This window comes from Zosterops lateralis (genome assembly GCF_965231275.1).
Source record: "Zosterops lateralis genome assembly, chromosome: 10".
Taxonomy (NCBI): Eukaryota; Metazoa; Chordata; class Aves; order Passeriformes; family Zosteropidae; genus Zosterops; species Zosterops lateralis.
Genome location: NC_139770.1, coordinates 20,136,676 through 20,148,953, shown reverse-complemented (window position 1 = coordinate 20,148,953; position 12,278 = coordinate 20,136,676). Strand labels below are relative to the sequence as shown.

General features: G+C 42.0%; 1 protein-coding gene across 3 annotated transcripts in view; it reads right to left on the bottom strand.

Moving 5' to 3' along the window:
• The window catches only part of ARMC8 (armadillo repeat containing 8), a 61,163-nt gene that overhangs the window by 5,402 nt on the left and 43,483 nt on the right, over positions 1–12,278 (bottom strand). For all 3 annotated transcript variants that reach the window (XM_083869053.1, XM_083869054.1, XM_083869055.1), the window contains 8 exons: positions 9,699–9,899; positions 7,693–7,788; positions 6,215–6,297; positions 5,848–5,929; positions 4,548–4,634; positions 2,479–2,571; positions 1,855–2,004; positions 99–194 (listed from right to left, as the gene is read on the bottom strand). In XM_083869053.1, coding sequence (XP_083725179.1) covers positions 99–194; positions 1,855–2,004; positions 2,479–2,571; positions 4,548–4,634; positions 5,848–5,929; positions 6,215–6,297; positions 7,693–7,788; positions 9,699–9,899 — 888 coding nt within the window. The remainder of the gene's footprint in view (positions 1–98; positions 195–1,854; positions 2,005–2,478; positions 2,572–4,547; positions 4,635–5,847; positions 5,930–6,214; positions 6,298–7,692; positions 7,789–9,698; positions 9,900–12,278) is intronic.

The window sequence follows — 12,278 nt, the reverse complement described above, 5'->3', positions numbered from 1 at the left end:
ATCATAATCCCAAACAAAAATGACATGTTGTGAACAGAAAGCATTCTTTGTGCTCTTATATTTTATTCTGCCAAGACAACACAAAACAGAAAAGGTACCTGCTCTTTGACTTCTATATTGTGCTCCCCTTCCAGAATGAGGGTCACTGCTTGCATGATTTGCTTCCCATGAGTGCTCATTATGTGGTCTATGTGCTGCCAAAGCAAGGATGAAATGCATTTAGTGTAACTCCCCAGACAAGGAAAGAACATTCCTGCTTGAATCACTCCAAGGGAGGAGTAGCAACACTGCACACAGAGCACTGTTCCCAGTTAGCTCTCCCAAACCAAGAATTTATCACAGCAGAAACACTTCAGAACATTCCTCTTTATGCGGAGCCTGCTTTTGTCTGAGAGAGCATCATATGGGCCGTGGTGGTGCTTTCCCTGTCACCTGGAGAGGAGATACTGCTGTCCCAGTTGCCATGCTGAGGACTGAACCCTGCTGACTCAGGCTCTAAATGTGTGCTGCTGCAGTTGGAAACAACCACTTCTCTTCTGATAACCAAGGGGTAATATCAGAGAGGGGTGAGAAAACTGATGTTTCTTCTCTGGTATTTGCTACTCTAGCAGGGACACTGTGCCCAGGTCCAATAGCCACATTTCCAAAGCCTTAGAGTGGGGAGAGAAATAAGCCTTGGTTATTGTCTGAGAAACTGCCCTAAGTTCCCAGGATTACAGCTCAAAGGTCACTTGATGACAGACTATGAATATCTACACTAGAATAAAAGAAAAAAAATTAAACAAGATCTGCTGGATTAAATTATACCAAACCTTAGGAGTGGCACCAGAGATGACCAGCACACAGCACACTACAATTGTTTAATCAGGGATTCTTGCAGGACTTCTTAAAAATGCTAATGATAATAGGATTTCATTGGAAAACTGCTGAATGAGTTATTCTAGAGTGAGTTTTGGGTAGAGGTTGAAAATGGCTGGTTCTGGCTCTAAAACCTACAACAGGAAGCAGTGAAGCTGGCACGTAGCTCCAGATGGAGAACTCCTTAAGTGACAGTGAGAATTGTCAGGGTGAATTTAATGAATGACAGGCTATTAAGTATCTTTGCACATTAAGATAGAGCTAATGTTTTATGAAGGTTATTGAGACTCAATGAGTAAAAATAACAGATTTTTTACAGTGACCTTTTTCTAGTAGAAACACAGTATGTGATAAATGCACAGGAGGGGCTTCATGGGTTTTTTCTCCTCAAAAATGTTGGCTTGACAAATGTTTGCTGCATGTTTTCCCTCTGTTCTTCACAGGGGATTACCCCTTTCTCTTCCTCCATGAATATCTCTTTCTCCCTCTCAAAAACAACCCCCAGGGTTACATTTTCCAACCATTTTATTTCAGGGTGTAAAATGAATGCCTGCCTTTTTTAACTACAGAGTCCCACAGCCAAATTCACAAATCCAGTACTATCTATGTAGATGGATAAGAACAGAAATATTTCAAGTGCCAAAGAAGGAAGACAAGTATCTCTAAGATCTGGACCTTCCCATACAATGACTCAACAACCCTCAGTGTTGTTCTGGACAAGCTTCACAGAGAAACTGCTATAAAAATAATGTTGTTAAAAGCTAAATGCAATGGAATTGAACATTAAATGAAAACGTCTAGCTCTGATAATAACTACAATGTTTCCATGGATGCAGAGATTCTTTCAAATACTTTCTCACACTGATTTGCACATTTGCTTACAGATATTTCAATAAATCCAAGTGGTGTTAAAACAGGAAAATGTCATGCACAAAAGCACTGGACTGGCTGCTAGTTTGATCAGCTTTCAGAAGATCTGCTTGCAGCTCTACTTACTGGGCGAGTGGAGAGAAGATTCCTGAGCAGTCCCAAAGTTTTCATCAGAACGTTTACATCGGAATCAGAAAGCAACTGAAACAACTGCTCTGTGCTCAGACCTCGCAGGATGTCTGACTTGATCTTCTGTTCTGCTTGAAATGCCATATTCTGAAACAGACACACTTCTTAATACAGATTTTTTTACCTCAAATCCTGGGCTTTCACTCTTTTAGTAGACTATTCCCTACAAGAATATATCCTTCCTAAATTAATCTTGCAAAAAGGATGTAATTTATGAGCAACTGCTGCACAGTGAATTCAACTTCCACATTGTCTTACAGCTGACCTGCCTATTACCTGCTTTTATTTGCCCTCTGGCATGCTATTGACACTACTTAACTGCTTCCCTGAATGATCTTGGCAACAAAATTAGTACCAGAACTGAAGAATTTATTTTACTTTATGGACTAATGGATGAAGTGTTCCAGGCTGATGCTGTTTTTCTTCTGCAGTTTGGTGGAACGACAAGCCAGATTTCAATCATATAATTTTTAATAACAACTGACAAGTTCTACAGGATACGTCTACAAACTTTTTAAGGAACACAGTCACAAGTGGTATTTCATTGGGTGTCCTACTCACCATTAAAGCCCAAATGCCATTCACTCGCAAGGCAAGATTTTCACTCTGGGTTAAACTACATAGAAGTTCTATGGCTCCTGATTCTAAAATAGGCTGAAAGAAGGAGGGAAAACCAGATCTTTACAACACTACTTAGACTAAATGCATACATGAACATATTAGAAATATACTCCTTATATCTTATTCTTGAGCTTACAATATGTCCAGTGCACTCACATGAACTGGGCATGCCACACCCCACATCCATAACCATTTAAAAATTGGTTTAATGAAAGAAGTCAGGTCAAGGCAGCTGCTTTCTCCTACATCTGTGTTTGTGGAGACATGGATGCACAAACATTTATATGTTGTATATACATCATCACACACTGCTGTGATATTACACACACTTCTGCCACACCCCACAAGCAAATGGGTTTTCCTAGCAACATTCAGCTTGGAACTGCTCCCCAAAAACAATCTTTCTTGAGCAATCACATCATTTTGGGTAATTAGAGGGATATATGTCACTGTTTCAAAAAGATTAAGGACAATGAAAGCTACTTGACACCTTGGTTGACATTAAATGTTTGTGTCCAGTAATCAGACCAAATGAAAACTTGGCATAGTAAAGAAAACTGTAGACTTCTTGATTGAAGTACAAAAACTTGTAATATCATCTTTAAATGACAGGAAAAAAATCAATACAAGCACTTTTACTTCAAACTCATTAATGTAATTGAAGTGAAGCTTGGAACAACTGCTTTCCTCCTGAACTGAATTCACTGGTTCATGCAATGAAAACAAGAATGAGTGGAAGAGGCTGGATGCTGCAGGAGCAGACTCCTCTCTGAGCAGCAGCAGGAGCAGTTTGTGCCCAGCTCACCTGGTCCCAGGTGCTCTGCACTGCAAAGAACCTGCCAGGGATTCCACCACAGCCTCAGCGGCTGCTCTACAGCCACAGCACTGGGAGACATTCCCAAACTGGAATGACTCAGCTCTTCACAGGGTACAACACAGCCACTTCAGCTTTGCTCATTCACTGAAACGACTGGTGGATCATATACAAGTTTCAAAATATTATGTAGAAGAAAAGGGTGGTATGTAAAAAAGATGCTTCATAGAGGCTTTCAAATCCAGTACTTCTAAATATTTAAAAAAAAAAAAATCAATATTTTCTTTTGGCAATGATGTTTTTGACATGAACCACAAATCCTGACAGAAAATCCAGTATTTCACTCCAATGTAAAGTGGAAACGCTACCAAAAAATAAAAACACAAAAAACCCCAAATACCACCAAAATACCCCATAAACAAAGCCAAGCAAGCAAAAAAACAAAACAAGCAAACAAAAACAACAACAACAAAAAAACAAACAGGGAAAACCTCAGAAACTCTTGACCTGCAGTCTGCTAAAAAAAGCCCCATGGCTGGCCCCATGTCAGTGAACTGTGCTTGGCATTATTTCAGTTAATTTTCTGTCTCACAGATATCACTGAAACCACCAAGACCAACGGATAATTTGGTAATCCAAAGTGCCCTGCAGGATCCCACATACAGCACAATCTTGCAAATATTTTCTGTAATTAAAAAGTATTTTAGACTTGGGGAATTGCTGCACTGCTATGGAGAGTTGATCTGTGTGTATGATCTGCATGAAATACAGACTCTGCAGAACCAGACATCCTATACTGTTCATCTGAGAACAATAAAAACACAAGACTCAGCTATGCCAGCATTTTCAGCATTACAGTAGTAGTAATTCTCTAAGACAATGGATCACATTGCAAATTATCAGTGTGGTTTCTTCTTGTTTATGATCTTTTTAGATAACAGTGTTTTACAAGTAAAAAGAAAATGACAAAACTTCATGTCTACTTTTCTTTAGAGACCAAATTAACTGTCACAGCACTGTAAGCAGATGATTTTTTTTTGCTCCCAAGCTATCAGTGGCACAGACTCTGTAACATCACAGTTCCCTAACATGTCACAAGCAATGGCTGCCAATTAACATGCCTTTATGCTAATTGAACCATTGTGTAATCTCACTTTAGTCCATCCCTTCTCCCTTCTGCTGGCCAGGTACTCACCTCCTTGCTTGGAGAAAATTCCAGAAGAAGATTGCATAGCGTGGAAGATGCTACTACAAGAATTTCATTTGGAGCATTCTGTAAAACCTGCAGTCACAAGGGAGAGAGGAATGCTGTTAGTAGGATAGTGAAGAAATCACTAAAACAGAATACCTGGAATTATGCTGTATCTGGATATTCCAGACTTCAGGAAGTGCTTTGATGCCAGCAGTGCAGACCCAGACAATGATACACATCACAGGACTGGCTGCAGCAATGCATTATTTCACATGAGTCAGATTTGAGAGCTTTCAGTCCAATGCAGCAGAAATCAGTGGGGACAAACCCTGCTCTGCAAAGGACACATATACAGAGGAAGCTCCAGGAAGAGCCTCTTCAACCCCTCTGCACCTCATGCTAAGCACAACACAGCAAATTTCCTAAGGAGCATCCTCTCAGAGGAGCACAGCCTGAGACAAGTTATAGTCCCTTATCTCTGCCTGGATCTCCAGCAGCACCAAAACACAATTCCTAAACCAAACATGTTCCTCCTTGTTCCCTAATGCCAACATCACCTTTTGTGCTCTGGCTGTTTCACTTCTGAACAGTCAAGCCAAGATCACTTCAGGAGATTCTTATGGGTGTCAATACTGCCCAAGCCTTCAGGTGTGCTAGCAGACTTGGTCTGTTCTGCATTTTCAAGGTTTAAAAGCCGTTGAAACTGAGCAACTAGTTTATCTATCTGCATTTATGACAGTGACATTACAGGATGAGAGATGACATATCTCTTACACACTTGAATTGCACTTGATCTTGTGGAAAATTGCACTATATGATATTATGTCTTTTTAAAGGTCTTTCTGAGCTCTTTACTTTCAGCTATAGAATCTGCAATGAGATGTAAGAGGTAGAGAATTACAGGAGAAAACGTAGACCTAAATTCTCTTGCAAGGCTCACAGACCAAGTCTGAACTGTGCCATCTAGTCTGAGTCTGTGATTACAGGACATGTAGTGCTTGTAGTTTCCTGTGTGAGCATTGAGAATAATTTAGCTTCACTCACTGATGACAGAAAAACCCCAAAAGCAATAATGAAAAAAGGAAACAAAGACCAACCAAAACCCAAGTGGGAATCACACGCTTCTGCTGTTGGCTTTTGTTGACTTATGACTGACTCGCTTAGGAGAAGGCCATGAGATTTTGATTTCTAGGTAATTTCTACCATGATTCTACAGCAAGGCATGCCAACTGAACAGACACCCCATGCTCCTCGAATGGACCAGAACACTCCAGGCACTGAGACATGACTGCTCCTCACTTACCTTCATTAAAGGCTTCCATACAGCATGATCCTGAAAACTTGTCCTGAGCTGCTGGACAGAACGGGACAAACTGTGCAAACATCTGGAATGGAAGAGAAATCTTCCCTGTGAGACATGCACAGCCCCATGGACACTGCTGTACACATCCTGCTGCTCCACAAAGATTACTGAGCTGGGAGGCAGGCAAGGAGAAGCCTGGCAACAGGCAAGAGAAAACCCTGCACCAGCCCAGGATAACTGCCCCTCTCCCCCAGGAGGGCTCCCAAGAGCAGAACTGAGTTCAGAGCAGCCCTCAGCCAGTCAGCAGGAGCTCTCCCAGGTGCAGCACAGACTGTGACAGGCTCTGCATGGACGAGGACAGGCTCACCTGACTGCAGCCAAGCGCACCTTGATGCTGGACTCGGACAGGCCGTTAACGATACGGTCCATCATGTTCTCAGTCTCAATGATCTGGGCCAAAGAACTCAGGTCAGTGCACAACTCAACAGCATTCATGGCTTGCTGGGGTTTTGGCTACATGATTTTGAATGTTACATAGAAAAAATGCAGCTTAAACCAGCACGCTACACTCCTGTGCCAGATTAAGTGGAAAGTTTTGAATATCTACAGACAATTCAGAAATAAAAAAATCTACAGTCTATGTTCCACTGTGGCTTTTAATCATCAAGGAATAAGAGGGTGATTTTTATACCTACATACATATCTATCTATCTACACATACATATACATGAATTACCCTTAATGTCATATGAAAACAGAAGTGAGCATGTGTGAGTGCACACAACATATACAAACTACAGATCAGAGAGAGGCTGTAGAGCTGTGTGGATAAAAACATCCAGTGCCTCATCTGCCATATTCAGACAAGGCCAGCATAAACACTTAAGACCAGTATAAAAGGGAGTTAATACCAGGATGAATGATGGATTTTGCATAATAAGTCAACTTTGGCAGGTACACACCCACTGCTTATTAAAAGCTGTGTAAAAGAAGGATGCTCACTATTAACTAAAGCAACAAAAGAGGAGTGTATGGGTTTGAATTCCGGAGATCCTGAGTGGTTCCCCACTGATGTTTTCTTTTCACCCTATGTTTTCCTGCCCCCTTCCTTCTGCTTTTCCCCTTTAACCAGCAAATAAACTCAGAAAACATTCCTGTCTTCTGCACTTGCTACATGACACGCAAATCCATGATTAATTAAAAAAAAATGCTCCTTTTAATCATTCATTTATTAAGTTCCCTCTACTTTCCACACATAAATTTTTAACTATGTGGGTCCTCCAAGCAACCAATCTCTTTGCTGTAATGTTTGAATCACCAACTGCTTTGTTATGACAGTGCAAGGCCCCTTGGTCACTTGAGAATCAGGAAAAAAATTCCGACTTTGTTTCCCAATATGAGCAGACTTTCCAGGGTTTATTTTTTTTTAAACATTTGTTATGTAAGAGAATAAATGAGAACAGAGGTGAATTATCTCTCTCAGAACACAAGTTTCAGAAATTTCTCATATGCCACAACAATATTCCTTATGAGTAGCCAAGTACCAAAAATGTTGAAAGACAATTCCTTGTGCAAGTCTTAGTTTATCACTGTGCAGATGCTTACATAACTAAACTTTCCTTTTGTTATACTATGTTATACTATATTATGTTATGCTATGTCTGTTAGCAAGGCATTAATTTTTGTTCCAATTCCATGCCATCTGAAAGCTTATATTAATGGAGGAGAGAGGTCTCATTTCGACCTATTTACATCATAATGAGGCAAACCACTGTGAGGGTGGGATTGCTGCCCTCCAGCTGCCCCTGTGGCTGAGCAGAGGCCCAGCAGCCCCTCCAGGCTCACCTTTTTGCGGATGTCCTCGTCGTTGGCCCCCAGCGACGCGTAGAGCTTGAAGGCGGCCTGGCGCAGCTCGTGGGCGTGCTTCAGGTCATGGTCCAGCTGGGAAACACAGCACAGCACCAGCTCAGCCACCAGAGCAGCTGCAGTGGGATATTCTGATTTGTTCTGAACTGCTGCTTACCCACTCTGTCTGCCACCCCAGGGACAGCCAGAAGCACAAAGTGCTGCTCCCTGAGCTCATGTCCACATTTACCAGCTAAATGCAATAACTAGAGTTAAGAATACAGTTCATTTCTCTGCTGAGTTACAGAGAAGACAACTTTGTCTTCAATTTGAGGCCAAAACAAGGTTAGGACTCTATCAAGACCACATTCAGGTAAAAGCTGTATTTATCTCCCAACAGAAACTTACAGGAACTAGCCAGAAGGAGTGAAAAAACTGGGAGAGAATCAAAGGAAGTTTTATCAAGGGAACTGAAGCAAAAGCAGGAGCCAAAGTTGGTCTCTAAATCTCAGGCCATGTTAAGGAGGATGAGGTTGGATATCAGGGATTTTTTTTCCCCAGAGGGTGCTGGGCACTGCCCAGGCTCCCCAGGGAACGGGCACAGCTCCAAGGCTGCCAGAGCTCCAGAAGCCTTTGGACAACACTCTCAGGCACAGGGTGGGATTGTTGGGGTGTCTGCAGGGCCAGGAGCTGGACTGGATGATCCTTGGGGATCCCTCCAGTTCAGGATATTCTGTGATTTTATAATAATTAATGGGAGCACTAAAGGCATCATAAAATTGTAGTGTTTGAGGTTGACCCTGCTTGGAGCAGCAAATTTGGGCTCTCAGATCTCCTCATATTCTCTTCACTGAGAATAATTCTGTGACTGTGACTGTCCTCAAAACTCTGTACCAAAGTGTTCTACAAAACAATGCAATCTTCAAAGTCTACACAAAATGCCAGGAAAATGACAGTATAAGGTAGCAAAATGCTGGAATAAAAGAAATGTCAAAAATTAAGCTCTATGAGTAATTCTCTCCAGTGCAGCTATATTGGAGCAGAAGTATTATATAATTGTTATAAATATTTTAAGCAGACAAGTCCTCTGTTTGGCAGATTCCTCGCTCACTCCTCATGTAGTTCTACCTTACAGGGTGCAATTCCAAGCACTCTGTCCAAAGTCAGCACCCTGGATTCCCAGCTGGCTGCTTCTACAGCCTTACTCCACACTCAGAGCACTGTCATAATATTTAGAATTGTCCCACTTGCTTTTGGAACCTGATTCTATTTTTGATGCTATGGCCAATGTTCGTTACTCCTAAATAAGCTGCTAAACTTCTTTTTGCTCAGTTTTTTATACTGTAACTATTTCTTTTTTTAATATTTCATTTGCATTTTCACAAATAATTCAAGAGGCTCTATATGCAGAATTAATCCCATTCTATAAGGGTCAGGGAAATGAACCTGTCTCTTGGGCCAGTTTCAGAAAAAAGCAAAGCTCTGAAATGTTTTTCTTGGGTACTTTTTAATAATCAGACTCAGTAAGACTCCAAGGTACATCTGGTCTGTTTATCCAACGTCTTGCAAGTGCAGATAACTCATAATATGAAACAGTGCACGACATCCATGTGTTTTTGTGGTTTAACACAACAGAACCATATCTGAACTTCAGATTTTCTACAAACCTGACCTAAGAATTGAAAACAAACCTCTCCTCACATGGAGTATTATCTCTTATGAAGCTGAAATGTACTGGTTCCTACAGGCAAGATGTTTAAATTTAGAGGATGGGAAGACCAGATATACACACTTTTGTGTGATGAATGAAGACTCCAAAAAAGCAGTGACTGAGACTTGGAGAGTACAAACATCAAAAATCAAGTCCTCCTGTACCTCTGATCACCTTTCACTTGAGGATCTCATGTGTCAGAGAATTTAAACAGAATTAAAAGACCCCATCCTGAGCTCATTTATTTTTGGTTTTGGCCATTTCTGCAGGTCCAGAGGCAGATCAGGGAACTCACCCTCTTGATGTCGGTGATGGCACTGACAGAACTGGGGTACTTGAAGTAGTCAGCGAGCATGACGATGAGGTGGTCGGTGATGCTGGCCATCCTCTGCAGCTCCACGTCTGTCTCTATCAGGTAGGCCAGAGTCTCTGCCCCCTCCACCCGCTCCTCCAGCAGTCTGTCCTTACTGCACATTCGAACCAGGCATGGCAGAGTCTGCAGACATTAACATAAAGGAGTTTCTAGTGCAGCTATATTGATAAAGAGACTCCAAAGAAATGAAACAACTGTCCTACAGCTCTGCATTATTCTTCAGATAAGAACTTTCACACACACACATAGTGGGTTCAAGGACTGCACACAGAGGAATTGTTCAGGCATTGCTAAGTGTACAATCAGCTACTTTCAAATAACCTCTCACACAGCCAAAATGATGCAATGTTTAGAAGTGACCACAGACAAAGTATGACAAAACTTAAAAAAAAAAAATCCCCTCAAAAGTTGATGTTTGCACAGGCTTGTTTTTACTACACACCAGAACCAAAAGTACCCAAGGTGCCCTCAAGAGGTACTTGACCCCTCCTGCCCTTCTGTGATCCAGGATTAACTAAAGACAATGCAGTCAGAAATAATCTCAGGGCTCCTTTCCCACACAATGGCTGCCTGGGGCAGAGGGCAAGGGAGGAATACTCCTCAGCAGCATATCTGATCAACCAAAAAACTAATCAGTAGCTAAGCTGGAATCCAGGTCATTCTGTCTTCTCTGACATCTCCCCTACCTTGGTTACACCCATAGGACAGCACTTTTGTTACACCTTCTCTACTGAAACGTAAAAATCAATCAAGTCTTTCTTTACCTGAATCTCAATGAAAAGTACTCAACTCTGGAAAGACCAGTTCTCTAAGGGTTGGGACTCTGCTCCCTCAAGCCTTCCCTAATATGAAAATGGACAAGGAAAAACACCAAGGTTGTGCAATGCCACCAAGTTCAACAAAATACCTCCAGTAAATATTGCTCACAGTTATGTTTTGAAATAACACCTACCCATTGATTGTTCAAATGATTAAATAGATAAATATCTCATCACCATTGCACAGGAAGTAGGACTTGCCTATATATTTTACAAAGCTAGATGCACCTCAAAGATTATCAGTGAGGCTGTGAATCTTGCAGCTAATCCAGTGAGCCAGAGCATCCCCTTCTGCATATTTGGCCTTGAGCAGGCAGGCAAGACTGTACATAGGCTCTCAAAAAAATTACACTCATGTGGAGTAAGAAAGAAAAGAAGCGGAATTCCATGTCTCAATCACAAAGACAATGTACCTCTTAATTCTTTCCAAGGTCAAATGGCCTGAAATGAGCTGTTTCTTGGAATTCAAGGGCTGGGCATTGTTAAGTCACTAGCTACATGCACCCAAGAAACACAGATCTCACATTTGTCAACACTAAGCAATTCTATCTGCTTAAAATTAAACAGAAATTCTGACAGATATATTTTAACTGTTCCATTGGACCTACAGGTGAGTACAGTGCAATTAACACACAGGAGCAGGGGGCTGTGTAGGGTGCAAGATGGAAAGCCACAATGCACACCTGGCCAGCAGATAAACATCTGGAAATGGACAGTAAAAATGGAATATATAATTTCCACGGTATGGCTGGGATGTATCTGGGTTATCTGGACAGTTTCATTATTAGGATTCCAGAGAAATCATTTCCCTTCCCATCAAATCCATCATTTATCAGCCTCCTCTGCCCTTCTCAAGGGATTTTACTTTTTCCCCATGTTGCAGGCCAACCCACTACTCAAACTGAGCAACGGAAGTAAATTAAAACCATTTTGCAAACACACATCCCTGACTGGCCCCCAAATGCAGAAACTTTGATAGCAAAGGGTCAATAATTCCTGAACACTAAAGGGACCATCACTTTAGCTCAGCAGAGGCCAAAAGATTTGTGGCTGGATTAACCACAAGGACACTGTGTTATCTTGCAAGTATGAGCTCCTAGAGGAGGAATCACTAGGGTGGTTTGAACAAGGCAAAGGTTCTGTGCCTTCCTTCTCCCCTCACTCTTTTGTCTTCTCCCAAGTACTACAACACATTTAATTCCACACCCTCAAACATGGATTTGTGCTGAAGCAGCTTCCATGAGGAAAAAATGCTGTCGTTGCTGTGAGCAGAACCAAGCAAATCCCTTTGCAAAGGTCTGAAAGGATGCTGGTTTTCCACAGGGCCCACGTGGCCCAGCACATGCAGCCACAGGGCAGTGCCCAGCTCCCAACAATGACCTGCCACTGCCAGCAAGCCCTGCTCCCTGTCCCAGGGCAGAACAGTTCTGGAACACTCACATCCTGACCAGGGTGCAGCACAACACAGGGGATTTATGAAGGGAAGACATTTCCAAAGAAGGAAGAGGTTTGCAGGAGACACGGGGTTGGGAGAATGGAATTGTTGCCCCCAGTTTGCAGGTGTTGTAAGGAGAAAGGACAGCAGAGAATTGGAGTGTCAATTTGGAAGAAAGCTAAGGAGGAGGATGAGGGAGAAGAATGCAGCTTGGCTTCCTCAGCTGTGCAGTGCCAGGTGCCTGTGCAG